Below are 21,008 nucleotides of genomic sequence, written 5' to 3'. Positions count from 1 at the left end.
CACCCTCATGACCTAATCACCTTCCAAAGTTTCCACCTCCTAATACCATCACAATGGACTCAGGGTTTTAACATATGAATTTTGAGGGAACACAAATATTCAGTCCATAGCAATCACTTCGACCTCAAAAGGATAGTCTAGGTCAGTGGTCAACCGTCAGGTGACTTCCCTCTGATTAGAAATTAGTCTAAACTTTCCACTGGTTCAAAATCCAGGAGCGAGATGTGATTTCTGGAAAGACCTGTAACTTCTCTGAGCCTCACAGTTCTTAGAACCTCCTTCCGAAAGACTGTGTGAGGAACAAAATGAGAATTATATATAGAAAGTGCCTGGCACATAGTGAGGAGAAAAAGAGAAAGGTTGATTCAAAGAGTCACCCTGGAAGTGAAAGATCAGAAAAACTGAAAACCACAGGAATTAATATTAATTAAGCTGGAGAACAACTTCCAGAACAATGAGGCAAGGAGCTCTGTGGATGCACTCTCCAATGAAGCAACCATTACTGGTAAAAATTATCAAATAATCATTTAAACTGTCTGGAAATTGTCGTAACAGCATACAGCAAATGAAGAAACATTTATTCAAGAAAATATAGTAAATCTGAGTGAGAACAGCAAAAGTCCATAGTACTTCAGCCACAACCTTGCTCCCTCTCCCCTCCCCTAGCTCGGTGTGAGAGAAGCTCTACTCTGGGATGTTGTGGCCAAGAAGGCGGGGTTCCCTTTCCCCCAGTTCCCAGTCTAGGGTTACAGTACCTCCCTGGGGGTGCAGGCCAACAGCCCTTCTCATTCCCCCACCCGGCAGCTCTATGTTACAGATGCTAAATTCCAGATAAGTGCAATGGAGAGGTCAGGGGTTCCCTTCCTGCACTCAGTCTGCATTGTAGGGCAGAAGCTTATCCCAGGGGTGGCAGGCCAAGAATTCTGGGGCCCCAATCACCCTCACCTAGCTCATTCATAGGATGGAAGTTCTTTGCCAGGGGAGACAAGATTAGAAGACCAGAGTCTACTACCCCCATCCAAAACCTTGCTATAAAGCAGGGGTGTCACTTCAAGAGAAGCGGGAGACTGTGCTTGCCCCCAGCTCTGGAGCAGTGACTCAGAGATTTTTCCCTGGGTGGAGAGGCACACCATAAGGACAGAAAACTCTCCCCAAAGGAAGTGACTTTATTTGGAACAGAGTGAGGGAAACTCAAGCCTGAAGGCACTCTCAGAAACAATGGAGATGTAGGTGGTAAGCAATTGACAGTAGGCAGGTAGCCATAAAAACAACAAGCTAAACCACTGGGCCAACTAGTTCACCAGAGAGAACCAGGGAAAAAGACAGCCAAGAAAAAATAAAACAGAACAAGTAAATCTAAATATGTCTCCAGTTGGTAGCTTAATCATGCAGAGAAGAATTATTCCAAAAGACTTTAAAGCACAGTAATTTGCCTACATCTCTCTGGTGGAGTATACCCTACAGATGAAAAGAACTGTGAAGGAAAATAGAAAAAAGGAAATTAAGTATTTTTCAGTAATTGTAGTGTTGGTGTTGTGTTGTTCTATTATTTTGAAACTGGCATGAGAAAGAACAAGTGCCTGGTGTGGGCTCCCAGGGAGGAAGGAAGCTATGTTTGTGCAAGGACATTCTGGTTCCTGCTTTGCCTCCTCGAGGACACTGGAGCATCCAACCTAAGTGGGAGATAAGAGGAAATAAAAATAAAAAATTTCTTCTTACAAAAGGATTGTCTATGATTACAAATTTGTTTACACAACTTTTCCTTTAGAATATTAATAAGCCCCTGGTATCTGCTGCCAGTGAAGAGGTAGAGGGGAAGAGAGACGTTTGTTTTAAAAACTGTATTGCTATCATTGGCTTATAGAACTCGAACAAAAACGATGACCAATCAATCAACTGTGGCCAAAGAAAAGGATTTTTTTTTACCATGTAATTTATTTTCCAGCTTTATCGAGATATAATTGACATATAACATTGTATAATTTTAAGGTGTACAACATGTTGATTTAATACACATATATTGCAAAAATGATTACCACAATAGTGTTAGCTAACACCTCCATCATGTCACATAATCACCATTTCTTTTTTTGTGGTGAGAACATATAAGATCTATCCTCTTAGCAACTTTCAAGTATATGACACCGTATTGTTAAGTATCATCAGCATGCTGGACATTAGATCCCCAGAACTTATTTGTCTTATAACTGGAAGTTTGTACCCTTTGACTGACATCCTCTCATTTTCCCCACCCCAAGCCCCTGGGGAACCACCATTCTACTCTCTGTATTGATCTTTTTCTTTTTAATAAAACAGAGAAAACATTTTTTTATATTACAATTTTTGGTAGATTACAACTTTATTTTCATAGGAGGTAATTGCAAGGTAGATTTCTGGTCGTTTTTTGTTTGTTTTTTTGCATTTGTGCCAATACTTGACAATCAGAATATAATTCAGTTTTAGTTCCATTTATCAGCACGTCTGTCATTGCTGACAGTTAAAGACCGTTTCTTCTATTATTCTATCAGTGTCAAAGGTAAATGGGAAAAAAACATAGCTGAAGAGTTGTTTATACTCCAAAACTATTCCAGGCTTAATTTCCAATATTCACAATGGCTTAAAGAGAAAATATCTTGGAGAGTCATTTAAGTAAGTTGGTGTGTGAGGCTCTGTGCTCATTTTGGTGGTTTGCATATGTGTTCTTTTGGGACATGGGTTATCCTAATAACAGAACAAAATTTCCACAAGGGGGCTGTTCTTGAAGGTCAGTCTGTACTTTCTGTACAGATTTTGTACTTTGATGAATGGAAGATGTATTGCAAATTGTGTCTTAACTTTTCATCCAAGTAACTATTTAGCATGATTGCTGCATTAATTCATTTTGCCACATGAAATTAAAGGCCAGCATTAGCATATTCTTGTAAATAAAAATTTTTGACCACTTTTTCCAGTGCGCTATATCATTTTACAACTAGAGAAACTGAGTTATTAAAAAGCAAGTTAGTGTTTCCACTATAACAAATTAAGGATAAACCCCAAGCTTCTGCCAAGAATTCTCCCTCTTCTGAGAAAGTACACAGATACTGATTCTCCAGTTCCCTGTCAACTGATAGTGGCTCAGGTCTCTTTGGCTCTAGACAATGGGAGCAGCTTATAATTCCCAACCTGTTGATTTGGAGTTCTCATGCCCCAGTGTATTTGTCTTGAATTTATAGATTTTTTTCCTTGTATCTTTTAATAGGGAATTGTGATTGTCCACACCTGTTTTAACAGGTTGAACAGGTTTTTATATTGAGTTCTTTAAACCTCATTCTAAATTGTCTTCCACATAGTATTTGAGGTTCTTTCTTTAGCCAACTACTAAAATATTTACATTGGGGGTTTTGTTAGCCTTTCACTCTAATACGTAGCAATTTCCCAACCCTGGAAGGTCCCTGGTTACTGGAAGGAAATGTAATTGTTTCAAGTTTTAGCTTTTTTTCTCATAATGAGGAAGAACATCGTGAAAAGTCTGAGAAATAAATGAAGAAACTGTGTGTCAGATGGGAGTGGGCATAGACTGAGACAAGTAAAACCCCAAAACTCAAGAGTTGCATATAGAAAACAAATAGAAATGGAAAGTCTGTGGGAAAAGTAGTTTATTGTAAAAAATGGAAAAGAAGAGGCAAGAAGACCTGATACGAGGAAAAGTTAAGTGTTAACATGAGCAATGAAGCCTGGGTGACCAACATTGATTTTTCCATTCTCGTTTCAGGGTTTTTCTTCTTAAAGTGGGTTTTCAGAATTAGGGCTTCTTTTGTCACAATTACTTTGTATTTGACTTCTTCCACTTTTGCAAAGTTCTTTTTTTTGACTCAAAATGAACTAGAAATACTTCCAGTTTCTGATCTGGCATGTAAGGAGCTTAGAAGTCACCACTCCAACATAACAATAAGTAAAAAGTTGAGCCAACTGAAAAACCGACAATTTTTCTTAGATCTGCCAGGGAAGTAAGGTCACAGGGCAAACTGCTGCCCCCAAAATTGGAGAGACAGACAGGTGGACACAAAGTATCACAACTTACCTGAGTAGAAACCACCAAGCAGAAACCTCCTTAGGAACCAGTGTTGGGATAGGAAAATCTGAACTATAACTGATGAGTTGCTAGAGGCTCAGTGTAGACAAGCCTAAGAGATGAAAACTCCAGGGACCCCAGTCATCAGGGATGGCGGGCCCATACTTTCATGAGTTTTACCTCCAGGAGCTCTAACAGGTACTCCCAGTAAAGATCGGTGAAAATTCCCTCATACTTCCAGCAGAGGGAGAGGAAGAGTAACTATTTTGAAATACATCAGAGTATTCTGTTCTTCTTACCAAGGCCTACCCTCAGGAGAAACTATTTTACCAGAGCCTAACCTGCCTGTAGAAAGGGAAACACTCAACTCAAGCTCACTTCAGCCATCCTGTTCCATCTAAGGCAGGGAGGGTGCTGAGAAGCACTGGTGACAGTCACAGTCCAGGGGCACAGGTTCACCAGAAGACTGAGGCCTCATCAGAGGACTACAGAATACTTGCCTTCCCCCAAACATTACAGTTACATAAAGGCCTATAAAGCACAGTTCCTTTTACACAGTACATATTGTAAAAGGTAACAAAAAAATTTCAAGGCATACTAAAAGGCAATAAAACAGTTTGAAGGACTGAACAAACATCAGAACCAGAGTCAGATATGCCAGGAAAGTTGGAATTATCAAACCAGGAATGTACAAAAACTATGATCAATATCCTAAGAACTCTAATGGAAAAAGTAGACACGATGCAAGCACAGATAAATGATGGAAGCAGAGACATGGAAATTATAATAAAAAATCAAAAAGAAAAGTTAGAGATCAAAAACACTGCAACAGAAATGAAGAATGCCTTTGATGGGTTCATTAGTAGACTGAACATGGTTAAGGAAAGAATCTCTGAGTTTGAGGATATGACAATAGAAACCTCCAAAACTGAAAAGCAAGTAGAAAAGGATTGAGGGAAAAAAACCAAAACAGAATATCTAAGAATCGTGGGACAACTACAAAAAGTGTAATATATCTGTAATAGGAATACCAGAAGAAGAAGAAAGAAAGAAACAAAAGAAATATTTGAGGCAATAATGAATGCGAAGTTCCCTCAAATTAATGTCAGACACCACACCACAGATCCAGGAAGCTCAGAGAACCAAGCAGGATAAATGCAAAAAAAAGAAAGAAATTTACCTAGGCATTTAATATTCAAACTGCAGAAAATTGAAGATAAAGAAAAAAACTTGAAAGAAGCCAGAAGGAAAAAACACCTTACCAATTGAGGAAAAAAGATAAGAATTACATCTGACTACTCAGAAACTACACAGGCAAGATGTACAGAGTGAAATATTTAAACTGTTGAGAGAAAAAGACCACCAACCCAGAATTCAGTACCCTGCAAAGTCATCCTGCAAAAGTAAAAGAGAAATAAAGACTGTCTCAAACAAGTACTGAAAGAATTTGTTGCCAGTAGACCTACCTTGCAAGAAATGTTAAAAAAAGTTTTTCAGAGAGAAGAAAAATATGTTAGAAACTCAGATCTACATAAAGAAAGGAAGAGCATCAGAGAAAGAATAAGTGAAGGTCAAAGAAAAACTTTTATTTTTCTTATTCTTATTTGATCTAATAGATTACAGCTTGTTCAAAAAATAATAACAATATATTTGATTATGTATACTATGTATATAAATATGCTTACCTATGCTTAGGTATAAATGAAATGAATGACAGCAATGATACAAGGAACAACAGGGAGGAATTAGAAATATTTTTTTGTTATAAGATACTGACACCACCATGCAGTGGTACAGCATTATTTAAGGGGCCTTGGATTAGTTGTAAATGTATACTGCAAACTCTAGGGCAACCACTAAAAAAGTAAAAAAAAAAAAAAAAAGTATAATTGATACACTAAGAAAGGAGAAAAAAATGGAATCATATAAAATGCTCAATTAAAGCCACAACAGGGAGAAAAATGTGTGGAAGACAAAAATAGGAACAAAGAACAAGGGCAACAAATAGAAAACAGTAGAAAATATGATAGATATTAATTGAACTATATAAGTAATCACTTCAAATTTCAATGGTATAAACATCAATTAAAAGACAGAGATTTTCAGAGTGGATCAAAGAACAAGACCGAACCATATGTGTCTACAAGAAACCCATTTTAAATATAGAGATACATACAGATTAAAAGTAAAAGTATGCAGAAAATTATACCATGCTAACATTAATCAAAAGAAAGTGCGATTAATTTCAGACAGAGCTGACTTCAGAGCAAGGAAAGTTATTAGGGATAAAGAAGGGCACTACACAATTATAAAGTGATCAATACTCCAAGAAGACACACAGTTCTTAATGTGTATGCACCTAATAACAGAGGCGCATGCACACACAAAATACATAAGGCAAAAACCGACAGAACTGCAAGGAGAAACTGCAATAGATAAATCTACTCTTCGAGTTGGAGACTTTAATACCCCTCTATCATAAATGGACAGATTCAGTAGGTAGAAAATCAGTAAGAACATAGTTGAACTCAACAGCACCATTAAACAATTGGATATAATTGACATCTATAGATTACTTCACCAAATAACAGGAGAATACACATTCTCTCAACCTCACATGGAACATTCACCAAGAGAGATCACATTCTGGGTGATATAATACCTTAACAAATTTAAATAGAAATCACATAATGTCTGCTCTCAGACCACAATGGAATTAAACCACAAATCAATAACAGAAAGATAGCTGGAAAACCCCAGAACACACAGAGATTAAACATTACATTTTAAAATAACATATATGTCAAAGAAGAAATCTTAATATAAATAAAAAATATTTTGAACTAAATGAACATAAAAATACAACTTATCAAAATTTGTGGTATACAGCAAAAGAAGTGCTTAGATGGAAATTTATAGCATTGAATGAATATATTAAAAAAAAAAAAAGATTTAAACTTAATCATCTAAGCTTCTAACTCAGAAAACTAGAAAAAGAAGCATAAATTAAATCCAAATTAGGCAGAAGAAAAGAAATAAAAATTAAAGCAGAAATCAATGAAATTGAAAACAGGAAATCAATAGAGAAAAACAAAAAGCTGGTTCTTTGAAAAAAGATCAATAAAATAGATAAGCCTCTAGCCAGGCTAAGAAAACAAGAGAGAGGACATAAATTACTAATACCAGAAATGAAAGGGGAAATCATTAGTGATCCTATGGACATTAAAAGGATAATAAAGGAATACTATGAAAAATTCTATGCCCATAAATTTGATAACCTAGATGAAATGGACCAATTCCTTGAAAGACATAATCTGCTAAAACTCACACAAGAAGAAGAAATAGACAATCTGAATAGGCCTGTGCCTATTAAAGAAATTGAAGAAATAATTAATAACCTTCTGAAACAGAAAGCACCAAGCTCAGATGGGTTCACTGGTAAATTCTACCAAATATTTAAGGAAGAAATTCTACCAATTCTCTACAATCTCTTTCAGAAGATAGAAGCAGAGGAGATACTTTCTAACTCATTCTTTGAAGGCAGCATTACCCTAATACTAAAACTGACAAAAGCATTACAAGAAAAGAAAACTACAGACAATACCTCTCATGAACATAGATGTAAAATGCCCAACAAAATATTAGCAAGTCAAATCCAGCAATGCATAAAAAGGATTATACATCACGACCAAGTGGGATTTATTCTAGGTATACAAGGCTGGTTCAGCATTTGAAAATCAGTTAATGAATCCATCATATAGTAAAACCACATGATCATATCAACAGAAGCAGAAAAGCATTTGACAAAACCCACCACCAATTTCTAATAAAAACTCTCACCAAAGTAAGAATAGAGGGAAAATTCCTCAACTTGATGAAAAGTTACAAAAACTCTTCAGCTAACACACTTAATGGTGAGAAACTTGAAGCTTTGCCACTAAGATCAAGAACAAAGCAAGAGTGTCCCCTTTAACTACTCTTTCAGCATCCTACTGGAAGTCCTGGCTAATTCAATAAGACAAGAAAGGGAAATATAAGGTATACAGATTGAGAAGGAAGAAATAAAACTGTCTTTGTTCACAGATGACATGATCATTTATGTAGAAAATCCAAAAGATCAACAAAGAAACTCCTCCTGAAACTAATAAGTGATTATAGCAAGGATGCAGGATACAAGGTTAATAAACAAAAATCAATCACTTTCCTATTTCTAGCAATGAACAATTGGAATTTGAAATTAAAAACACATTGCTTTAGCAGCCCCCCCCCAAATTAAATACTTAGGTATACATCTAACAAAAATATATACAAGATCTACACAAGGAAAACTACAAAACTCTGATGAACGAAATCAAAAAAGAACTAAATATATAGAGATATTCCTTGTTCGTGGGTAGGAAGACTCAATATTGTCAAGATGTTGATGCTTCCCAACTTGATCTATGATTCAGCAAAATCCCAATCAAAAATCCCAGCAAGTTATTTTGTGGATATCAACAAACTGATTCTAAAGTTTATACAGAGAGAATAATGACCCAGAATACCCAACTCAATATGGAGGGAGAAGAACAAAGTCCAAGAATTGACACTACTCAACTTCCAAATTTTCTATAAAGCTACAGTAACCAAGAGAATGTATTATTGGAAAAAGAATAGAGAGTCCAGAAGTAGACCCACATCATAAATAGTCAACTGATCTGTGACAAAGGAAGAAAGAAAATACAATGGAGAAAAGATAGCCTTTTCAACAAATGGTACTGGAACACCTGGACATACTCATGCCAGAAATGAATCTAGACACAGATCTTACATCCCTCACAAAAATTAACTCAAAATGGATCATAGACCTAAATGTAAAAAGCAAAACTATAAAATTGTAGAAGATAACATAGTAGAAAACCTAGATGACCTTGGATACGGTGATGACTTTTTAGATACAACACCAAAGGCATGATCCGTGAAAGAAAAATTGATAAACTGGACTTCATTAAAATTAAAAGCTTCTGCTCTGCAAAAGACGATGTCAAGAGAATGAGAAGACAAGCCACAGACTAGGAGGAAATATTTGCAAAAGACACATCTGAAAAAGAACTGTTATCCAAAATATACAAAGTATTCTTTTTTTTTTTTTTTTTAAAGATTTTATTCATTTATTTTTTCCCCCCAAAGCCCCAGTAGATAGTTGTCTGTCATAGCTGCACGTCCTTCTAGTTGCTGCATGTGGGACGCCGCCTCAGCATGGCCGGAGAAGCAGCGCGTCGGTGGGAGCCCGGGATCCGAACCCGGGTCACCAGCAGTGGAGCGCGCGCACTTAACCACCAAGCCACGGGGCCGGCCCTACAAAGTATTCTTAAAACTCACCAATAAGAAAATGAACAACCCAATGAAAAAATGTGCAAAAGACCTGAACAGACACCTCACCAAAGAAGATATACAGATGGAAAATAAGTATATGAAAAGACGTTCAACATCATAGGTGATCAGGGAAATGCAAATTAAAATAACAATGAGATATCACTACACATCTAGTAGAATGGCCAAATTTCCAAACACTGACAACACCAAATGCTGGCGAGAATGCAGAGAAACAGGAACTCTCATTTATTGCTGGTGGGAATGTAAAATGGTACAGCCACTTTGGAAGACAGTTTGGTGGTTTCTTACAAATCTAAACATACTCTTACCATGAGATCCAGCAATCATGCTCCTTGGTATTTACCCAAAGGAGTTGAAAACTTATGTCTACACAAAAACCTGCACATGGATGCTTATAGCAGCTTTATTCATAACTGCCAAAACTTAGAAGCAACCAAGATGTTCCTCTGTAGGTGAATGGATGAATAAACTGTGGTACATCCAGACAATGGAATATAATTCTGAGCTGAAAAGAAATGAGATATCAAGCCATGGATTTCATGTCTTAAAGAGGAACCTTAAATGCATACTACGAAGTAAAAGAAGCCAATCTGAAAAGGCTATATACTGTAAGATTCCAACCATGTGACATACTAGAAAAGGCCAAACTACAGAGACAATAAAAAGACCCACGGTTGCCAGGGTTAGGAGGGAAAAAGGGATGAATAGGATTCACCAAGAGTGAAACTTTGTGTAAACCATTGTCTTTAGGTGATAATAATGTGTTGATTGTAACAAATGTATCACTCTGCTGGGGGATGTTAGCAGTGGGGAGGCTGTATACGTGTGGAAGCAGAGGGTATATGGGAACTCTCTGTACTTTCTGCTTAATTTTGCTGTGAACTTAAAAATGTCCTAAAAAATAAAGTTTATTAATTAACAAAAAATGAACTAGAATAACTAGAATAGAGCAGGCTCTGAGACTGCCCTCTTGGGGTCACACGTGAAAACACTTCTCTCCAAATAAGAAAAACAGGGTTGGAGTACTTGGCATTGAGGAGAGACCTGCTGTCCATCTACCACACACCAACACCTGCATCTTTCAAGAAGAAACTCTGCAAGGAAAAAAAGGGGACCAAGGAAGCCTCACCAATTAAAAACAGGGATTTGGACAAAGAAAAGCCGTCTAGGTTCTAGTGTAGAACTACTATTTCCCTTGATGAGATTGGCTCACTTATCAAGAGCTTTCAGAATATTCATGAAAGCATTATTCAACATAGTCAAAAGGTAGAAGCAACCTAAGTGTCCATTGACAAATGGATAAACAAAATGTGGTATATACATACAACCGAATATTATTCAGTCTTAAAAAGGAAGAAAATTCCAACGTATGCTACAACATGGATGAACCTTAAAGACATTATGCTAAGCAAAATAAGCCAGTCACAAAAGGACAAATACTATATGATTCCATTCATATGAGGTTCTTAGAGTAGTCAAACTCACAGAGACAGAAGGTAGAATGGTGGTTGCCAGAAGGTAGAAGGGGAAGGGAGGAATAGAGAGTTTTTGTTTAACGGCTATAGAGTTTCTGTTTTGCAAGATGAAAAATGTTCTGTGGATGGATGGTGGTGATGATTGCACAACAATGTGAATGTACTTAAGGCTATGAATTGTACACTTAAAAATAGTTAAAACCGTAAGTTTTAAGTTACGTATATTTTACCACAATCTAAAAAAAGAAATAATTTTTTACGAATGTCTTAATTCATGTGGGATTCTCAAGAAGCTATATCTAAAGGAGAGATTCATGTTTTGTGTTCCATGAACCTTAGAGACTGAAGTAAGAGATAAATGAGACACGATTAATGAACACATCTGAAAACAGCTAAGTTTCACACAAATATATGAATTTTATTGACAAATGATATTTTCTTACAGTAATAAATAGAATGGAATCTTAAGGGTTAGTTTGGACTTGGGAAGGCAGTGTGTCTGATAGGAGCCATCGGATTTTGTGGTACCAATTTCTTTAGAACTGCATCTCAGAGGGAACCTGTGTGCCAGATGGGAATCATACAGGTGTGTGCAACATCTGTGTCAGCCCTTATGCCTCTCTCCATACCATCAAGGTAATTCATAGCCCCTGGCCAGTATCACCCTAGGTATTTTTCCCCCCAGTTTTAACATAATATATCATAAAAATAGTGCCATAAAAAGTCTATATTTCAAATATAAAAATTCTTTTATACAAATATAATTCATAATATAATCATTCTTAAAATACAGCCATTTATGAGTTTGAAACATTATTAAAATAAATAATATTTCCTAGAGAAAATTTCATTTGCATCACAAAATTATAAAACAGAAGCATATAAAACCAATTCATGATTGACTCTTCTTCAGTGTGTCTCCCAATATCTCTCCTACTCAGTATATACAGTATGAATGAAGTGCATATAGCTAGCCTGAAAACACACAACCTCACCCTATATATACCTAGATTTTCTGATTTCACGTACATTTACCTGCAGTGCCCATGGCCTTTCTGCTTGCGCAATCTCTACCTGGAGCTTCTGTGGTAAGAGGGGTTTTTAAAGCATTTAAAGAAGCATTTTCCAATCATCCTTCAGTTCAGAGGTCTTATGAGCTTGTTTCTTTCTGGAAGCTCGGGAAAGGTATGTCAACTTCCGCATCAGGGAGATATCCTGTTCCCCACATGGGACTAGAACAACCCTTTTCCCAGGTAAGGGATGTATTCTGATTATCTGAATTATTTGGATTCTTGGCAGAGCTAAATGATACTAACTCACTCTGATTTCGAGGATCAGGAATTTCTCTCTCCTATCACCTAGATGTTACATGGTGCATATTTTGATGGGCTGTCTTGTGACTCTCACAGTATTCTAATACTTGCTTGGAAATAGGACCATCCAAATGCTTAAGAGACCATATAGTTGTGTTTTTTAGTATCTTGGAGAGAGAGGAGAAAAAGGGATATAGATTTATATAAACCACTAAAGTTTCCAGTTATCATTACTTAATCATATCTCTAAGTAGTTGATTATGGTTCTTCTTCAATAATACAAATTAACAAGTTTCACTAACAATAAGTTGAGCAATTAACCTGGCTGACATTTATAGCCACCTTTCCAATTATTACCAAAGGAAAAGAGTTTTGGGGTAAATCTGGCTTGCAAATACAAGTGATAAATCTTCAAGGATTTGAAGTACCTTTCACATAATTTGACCATTACCCGGAAGCCATTTATCCAGATCCATATGAACGTCCTTAATTCCTCTTACCATAATTTTTCCTTTAAAAGAAAATAACCATTATTCATCCTTGATTTGAGACAGAAACCGTTTTCTCCTCCAACTCCAAGAGTGAATGTCCCACGCAAACATCTGCACTGCCCTCTAAAGCCTTGTTTCTTGCACCTCTTCTTCCGTCTCCTCCTTCAGAGCAGCGATTTTGGATCGAGACTTGTGCGTGCTCGAGTTCCGGTGGGGGAAGAGCTTCAACCGGTCGGAGGAGCTGATCGCCTGCCGGAAGACGCTCTTCTCGCTCAGCAGCTTCTGAATGGAATCGTATTGCCGCACCTTGTTCTCCTCTATGACCTAGGGAAGCGGCTGTTAGTGAGATCTCGGACAGAAGGCAGGGCGGACCAGAGCAAGGACAGAAAATGCCATAGGCTCAGAGGAAGAAAAACGCCAAAAAGAAAAGCAGTGCCTGGAGGTTTGCAGTCTGAACAGAGATATCTCATTTAACTGCTGAGTCCTCTTGCTTTACACAGCTTCTACCATTTGTGAAATGAGCCGCAATTTTCTACTTACAGCTGAAAGATTTTTTTTTTTAATTAGTATAGCAATGAGCTATACTAATACTGAGCGATGTGCTTCTCCAGAGAACTTTAGAGGCACTAGCGTGCTTTGAAAAGAAGCATAATTCATGTCAGAGCTCTTATATATTACCTTAAAAAGGAATGTCGGTCCACAGCACAAAAACGAGTTGAACTTCTTCAACAGTGGATTTGAAGCTTAACAATTCCAAATTGGTCAGGATGTACCTGAGTTTACTATGCCTCCTTCACACGTTCAAGTTGAGCAAACCCAAGGGCAGAGGATGGAAGGGCTTTACCCACTTTCCTGAACCTGACCACAGCAGGGCAAGAGGTTCTGAGTCTGCCCCCTAATCTGTCACTTGAAACCTAGTAATAATAATGGTAATAACAATCTTTCAGTAAGGAAAGCATTTACCTCCAGGAGCCTCAAAAGCCTTAACAGAAATGACGTGATGCATCATCCTCAGAACTTCCTTGTGACTAAACCTGAGAGAATTTGTAAACATCACTTGAAAGAATCGGCAACAGTTTTGAAAGTATAATGAGAAGGTGGTTGAGAGAGGCACTAATCTGAGCTCCAAATAATGACGAGAAAAATGAAATGAGCCTTTCAACTACTGCATTAAAACCAACATCAGATGGCAAGAAAATCCAGGCCTGTTCTGGACTCCATCCAAGGGAGATTCAGTTATTGAAAGCATCAGGACTTAAGTCTTTCCTATGACTTGATCCCCAAATAAAGGGCTCAAAAAAATATAGATGTTCCAATTATTAATGTAAGTTAATAATACACTATTTTAGATTTACTGAATTCCAACTTCACCTGATAGCTCAGATCAACTATTGTGCAGCTGTTTTGAGTAAGGCTGGATAGCTGCATGACATAATGTTTAAGGAAGAACTTGTACATTGCTGTAATTTGCAGGAACAATCACATATGCGATTGTTATCAAGAATTAAAGGAGAAATGAGATCCCGAGTACATTATAAACGCTCACCAAAAATCGTTGACATTCCAACATTGCTTCTATCCTGTGTTCAGAGAGGATTACTGTGCAATCAGCAAATGCTTGTTTTAGGGTTCTTCGAATGATTTGGTATGTTCTAGAAAAGAAAGAAAATACCACATATAACATCACAGAACATTAATAATCTGCCTTTATCCTTGATAACATAGTTATCGTCCTATCAATTTAGTTCTTTAAATTACTTATCTTTCTTTAAATACTTTTAACACAATGTTGATATAGTGTCAGCCACAATCAGCTTTCCTACCACGGGGTAGAGTCTATGTTTTCATGAATAAATAGGGCACATGTTTTGAAGAAAATTTCACAAATAAGTTTATTTTTCATTGTGTAGAATCACTAGTAGTTCTTTATTTTGTGCTATAAATATTTCCTATGGTATGAATGGGATAGTAAGGAAAATCACAAGGATCTGATTATGCCTACGTAACTAAATATTTCATCACGCGTTGATAAGGGAGAAGAGTTTGTATGAAATTCCAAAATTACACTCAGAAGAGAACACACGGCTCTTATACTAGGAAATAAGCACTTGTGCTCATGTCAAATAATGACTTTTCCACTGGCGAATTATTTCGTATTTAGAGGACGGTTCTCCACTTGCAGACATGACAGCCTAATGGAAATCTGTGTCAATAGGAAGCACGCTTCAATGTTTCTGCTCCCACCATGTTATTAGACCGCAAGAATTCTGAAACTCACATCGGATCCAAATGAGCACTGGGTTCATCCAGAAGCAGGATCTTTGCCTTACTGAGAACAGATCTGGCCAAGCACATCAACTGCTTGTGGCCGTGGCTTAGGACACAACCCCCATCCACAAGGACAAAGTCAAGCTTCCCAGGAAATTGCTCTATCACGGATCTGAGTCCAACCTGCAGAAAAGAAAGAGGGAAAACACTGTGCTTGGAAAGGGTAGTTCAGATACCACAAGGTTAAAAACACTCAAGAGGCTAACAATCTAAAAAGACACACAGGAGTTCTGAAAGTGTAAGTTTCATGTCAACTCCCCGCCACTCTTGCTATTTGGATTTGATTGAACAAAAGTCTATGTATAATCTTGGCAGCTCTAAAGCATCAGTCTATGAGTTGTTTCAGTGCTGTGCTTCATTCTTTCAGGAGATTGTCAATGAGTGCTTATGTGCCAGGTACTCTAATAGATATGGAAGAAATGATACATGGTGCATGACCCCTGCAAGGCTCAGGGTTTATAACGACAGACACAAGTAATTACAGCACAACTGTATACATGCTAGAAAAGACAATCTGTATAGAATGCAGTTACTTACTCTATCATGACAGATTCTTTTACACTACCTTCCATTCTCTATCATAACAGCATGGAAGCTTGCTTACAAGAATCACCTGAGGAGCTTTTTATAAAACGACATAAGGTAACTCACTACTCATCTCTTCAAAAACTGATTTTAAGAAATTGAGGAAACTATGAAGTAAAAAATTGGAGTTAAATAGTGGTCTATTACTGGAGATTTAAAGGTGCTTAAATATTGGGGTGGAATATGAGAGTCGTGTTAGCATTAATGGCTTACTTTTTTAAGCTAGACAGGAAAAAATAGGGTGAAAATGCAAATGAGATATAGAAACCCATTCTTTCAAAATAAGACAAAAACGAAGTCTTGGCTTGTATCTCTTACTCAGATAAATGTGCATTAATGTTTGTTTTTTGCCAAGTATTGCTGAGTGTTTGAGGGCTAAGGAGATACATAGATGGTTGTCTCCTGCCCTTGGGAAGTCTGAGACTTAGTATCGGGAGATAAGATGTGCTCCCACCCAGCTGTAATATTCGCAGAATGAGATAAGGGCCTTAAGAAACACTCTCATGAGCTCAGTGATGAATTCAGAGATGGCCCTCATCACCGTGTCTGTTCAGCAAATATTAACTACATGCCCATGAGATGTATTGCAGACGATACTCCTTTTCTTGACTGGGTTTCTCATTAAAGCAATCTCACTTTGTCAGCATTCATTAATGTTTGATAAGAGTTTCTGAGATGGTAGGGAATGTAAACCTCTTAATTAGACAAGGTGGACTACTCCGATGGATCCCAGAAGGCAAACATAAAACTACTTTCGGATCCAGGTAGCTGAGAATGTGAATAAAAGGACATTGGGTGAGGAGTTGGAGGACCTGTGTTCTTTCTTTGTCTTCAAATTTTTGCTTTTTATTGGCTTCAGCCTGTGAACCTGCTACATTCTCTCCCTTCTTAAAACAAAACCAAAACCCTTCACTTGCCTCCAGATTCTCCTCTAGCTATTAATATCTACTCCCTTTGTTACCTAGAAATCTCAAAAAATTCGTGTGCATCTGTTGTCTCCACTGCCTCATCCCACAGAACATGTTCTTCCTTCTTCAAACATCTATTCCTTGACTTATGAGAAACCACACACTCTATGACCATTTCTTCTTCTTATCATGTGTGGGCAACTCTCCCTCTTCCTGCCCCTTGAATATTACTCTTCCTCCTACCCAACTCTCCAAACTCTCCTTCTGAGATCTCATTCATTCTTAGGGTATCACCTACCACCAAAAAGTTAATGATTTTTCAAATCTTTATCTCCAGCCCCAGACATCTTCCAAATACTTGTTAAATCCTTCTCCTCTTTGCTAACCCTAGCGACCCTAGTCCAAGCCATCATTATCTCTTAAGCTTCATACTGTAAATCCTAAGTGGTCGATTTGTTAATTCACCACACAAATACTCCAGGGATCCTTCTAAAATACAGGTTTGACCATATCATTTCTCTGTTTAAATCCTATGGTAGTTCTCTTCCTGAAAGAATAAAACTGAGCTCCCTCACATGGCATACAAGGCATCCAGAATCAAGCCCCCTCCACTTTTACTTCCAGCCTGTAGTTTCCCTATAACCTTGACCTTCTCAGGTTTGTGCCATTGCTTAGCCTGGAGTACCCTTCCGGATATCTCTGATCATCCTTTAGGGCAGTCAGGCCCCTAATCATGGTAGTGTTTGTGCAGTTTCCCCCGTTAGACTGTCAGCTTCTTGAGGGTAAAGACATGTGCTCCTTAGCTCTGGGTCCCCAGTGCCAATACTGGGAGCATTGTCAGCCTCAACACAGTCATTCATTCATTCAACAATGAATTCATTCAACACAGTCATTCATTCATTCAACAATTCAAATATGTACTGAGTTTCTAGAATGCTGGCCAAATAAAACAAACACAGTTTTGATGAACGATAAATGAATCCAAACTTAAGAAAGAATGACAAATGATAAGTGAATGAGTGCTGGGTTCTAGCTCCGCAACATAGTGTGTGATCTAGAACAAGTCACTTGGCCTGCCTGTGTTCCTCTGTTTTCTCATCATTAAGACTCTCTAAAACTCCTTAAAAATCAAATTATAAAATTAGAAGTTCCTTAACACTGATAGAGATGTCGGTATTTTATTTCAGATCAATCAGTAACATTTGAAGATTTTTTTTAAGTCAAATTAAATATCAAGAAAAGTACAGATTAAAGATCAGAGCTCTGAGTCAAACAGAAGTGGCTTTGAATCTGCACGCCACCACTCATTCGCTGATGATGTCAGGTGTGTTACTTAAGTCTCACGTACCTCACCTGAAAAAAATGGGGAAAATAATTGTATAGACTTTAAAAGCCTATAATGAGGATTAAATGAGATAATTTGTGGAAAGATGATGTCACAGAATGTGGCACAGGATAAGCACCTAATCCACGGTAACTGTTAACATTGTTGGAGCCTGGGAAATTCCAAGGACACGGGCCTGCTCACTGAAACACTACCTTGGTATGACAATAAGATTTGTAAGACTTTCCCTTCACACATCGCCTTGGGAAGTAAGGTAGCAGGAAGTACTGCAATACTATTAATTTACATCATATCCTAGTAACAAGGTTGAGATTTTGGTAAGAATGTTGTAGCATGTATTCTCCCTTTAGACTCACACCAATCATACACCAATTTCCTAAGGCCTTACCAAAAGAAAGCTACTTTACTGTTATACTTTGCACTTCCCTGTGATAAACAGCTGTGCAAAGTGTGTGTTTTTACCCAAATGAAACTATTGCTTTACTACAAGTAAATAATTAAGCACATAAATATATATCACTGTCAATATTTAGAGAACAAACTGTAAAAAAGGAATGACAGTGAGACTGATCAATCTAGGGTGTATTTTGCAACATTCCTGTCTCTCTGTTTTACTCACTGTCAAGTACAGTAAAAATCTTTTAAAATCATATTCACTAGAGATAGGTCAATAAAAGTTAGTAAACCTTTAAATTTTGAAGTCAGTGAACATTTAACAAATTTATTAATTACCTATTTTCTGCCAGATATTATGATAGCCTTTGGCGAGAAACTGGGAAGCAAGATAGACTAGTAATTGTTTTTTATTTTTATTTTTTAATTTTATTTATTTATTTATTTTTTGGTGAGGAAGATTGGTGGTGAACTAACATCCATTGCCAATATTCCTCTTTTTGCTTGAGGAAGATTGGCCCTGAGCTAACATCTGTGCCAATTTTCCTCTATTTTGTACGTGGGTCGCCACCACAGCATTGCTTGATGAGCAGTGTCGGTCCGCACCTGGGATCCAAACCCGCAAACCCAGGCTGCCGAAGTGGAGCACACTGAACTTAACCACTACGCCACCAGGCTGGCCCCTGGTAATAGTTTTTTAAAAGATACAAAGTTATTGTTACCAACTCTATGTGCTGATATAAATGGTTTAAATTAGCCTCCTAATTGTTTGGATGTAAATGACTGCTTAGTCATGGATTCCTTAACAGACTCTTAATGAGAATTTATTAAATTCCAGGCTCCACAGCAGACCTGGGGATTCAAAGATGAAAGATGAACAACACTAGGCTCTGCCTTGAAGGAATTCATGGTACAGATGGGGAGAAAAATAATAAGTGGGAAATTACAGTTTAAAGAGATAAGTGGGGGCTACCAGGGAAAAAAAAGAACTGAAAGAGAAAGTGCTATAGAGATCATCTAATTTAGTGATCTTTAGCAGCAGAATCCTTTAAGTATAAATACATGCACATATATATACACACATACATATATACTCCCAATATAATATTATTTTTACTATAAAAGCATCAATGGTTTATGGATATAAAGAACTTGAGGACAAGAAAATTTGCCAGATTTATGTGGTTGAGCTAATAAATCACATCTACTTCCAAACTGCTATTTACAAAGAAGAAATTTTGTTTTGTGGAATATCAAACTAAAAAAATGTATTACAGTCTGCAAAGGACCAGGCATTTTCTTCAAAATGTTGACTTTTGCTGTTGCTGCACTCTGAAATGTCATTATGGAGCAAGAGTTTGCTCTTGTGACAAGGAAACATGAAAAAAATCAGAAAAGTGAATTGTGAACAGTCCATTAGTCAGCAGTTATAAAAATAGACACTGTCAACTCCTTTAGACACTCCTTTTGCTACTCTGCAGGTTTTCCAGGGCAAATTCTAAACTTAAAGGCCACTATTTCTGCTATTTATGTTGCTCTCTAAAATAACTTACCTGACTATCAACGTGTAAGGAAGGAAACTATTTTCTAAGTAATCTAAAAAGCAAACAATTACCAAAAAAGCCCTCATTCTGAAACCAACAGACATGCTACTTAGGCACTGAGACGGCTCGCTGTTGTGAAAGAGCCTGTGAACCCGAAGTCAAGGGATGCAGCTGTTCCTCATCCACCATCAATGTCAGCCAAGTCCCTCAGTCTTCTCAAGGCTCAGTACCCTCAGTGCTAATGGTAACACCAGTTGTATATCAATCACAAGGCTATTACACATGCATCATTTATTTATTCATTTAAATAAATGAATCAAATCATTCAATCAATCAATATTTGTTGAAGACCATCCATGTGCCCAACACTACTCTAAGCACAGGAAATACCACAGTGAATAGGACATCATCCCTGCCCTCAGGGAACTTACAATCCAGTGAGGGACATGGACAAGTTAAGAGGTAAATCTCTATCCCGTGTGAAGAAAGCTGTGAAAGGGGTGGGGGTATAGGATACACCTATGAGGGCTCCTCCCTCAGACCTGGAGCATCAGGGCAGGTTTCTGGGAAGAAGTGATATGTAAAGAGAGGCCTGAATGATGAGTAGGAGCAGGCAGTGAAGGGCTGGCAGGGGTTCCCAGGTACAGAGCATGTGAAAAACCCTCTGGAGAACAGCGAGTACATGGTGCCTTAGAGAAACCAAAGAAATTCAGTATACCTGGATCATGGTAAGTGGGGGAGATTGGGGAGTGAGTTTAGAGAGGCAGGCAAAGACAAAATCATGAAGGACCTTATAAGTCACCTTAAGTAGGGTGGACTTTTTCCAAAGGGCAATAAGGAGCCATAAGGAGGGGAGAAACAAGTGATCAGATGCAGGGTTTAGAAAGATCACCAGAGCTGCAAAGAGCAGAATGAACTGCAGGGAGCCAATCAGAGGGAAACCAGCCAGGAGCCTATTTCAAAAATCCACATAAGCAGCTGGCCTCATAACTGAGTGGTTAGAGTTCTGTGTGCTCCACTTCAACAGCCCGAGTTCACAGGTTCAGATCCCAGGCACGGACCTATATCACTCACCAGCCATGCTGTGGTGGTGACCCTCATGCAAAATGTAGGAAGATTGCCACAGATGTTAGCTCAGGGCTAATCTTCCTCAAGCAAAAAGAGAGGAAGATTGGCAATAGATGTTAGCGCAGGGT

General features: G+C 37.7%; 1 protein-coding gene across 1 annotated transcript in view; it reads right to left on the bottom strand.

Annotated features, from left to right (window-relative positions):
• Positions 1–11,309: 11,309 nt before the first annotated feature.
• The window catches only part of CFTR (CF transmembrane conductance regulator), a 170,183-nt gene continuing 160,484 nt past the window's right edge, over positions 11,310–21,008 (bottom strand). Inside the window, exons 25-27 of the mRNA XM_004418769.3 lie at positions 14,988–15,160; positions 14,256–14,361; positions 11,310–13,033 (exon numbers count right to left, since the gene is read on the bottom strand). Coding sequence (XP_004418826.2) covers positions 12,833–13,033; positions 14,256–14,361; positions 14,988–15,160 — 480 coding nt within the window. The 3' untranslated portion in view covers positions 11,310–12,832. The remainder of the gene's footprint in view (positions 13,034–14,255; positions 14,362–14,987; positions 15,161–21,008) is intronic.

The sequence above is a fragment of the Ceratotherium simum genome, chromosome 1 (genome assembly GCF_057802395.1).
Source record: "Ceratotherium simum simum isolate JZ-2026a chromosome 1, ASM5780239v1, whole genome shotgun sequence".
Classification (NCBI taxonomy): Eukaryota; Metazoa; Chordata; class Mammalia; order Perissodactyla; family Rhinocerotidae; genus Ceratotherium; species Ceratotherium simum.
Note: the sequence above shows the minus strand (reverse complement) of the source record. Positions and strands in the feature narration are given on the sequence as shown.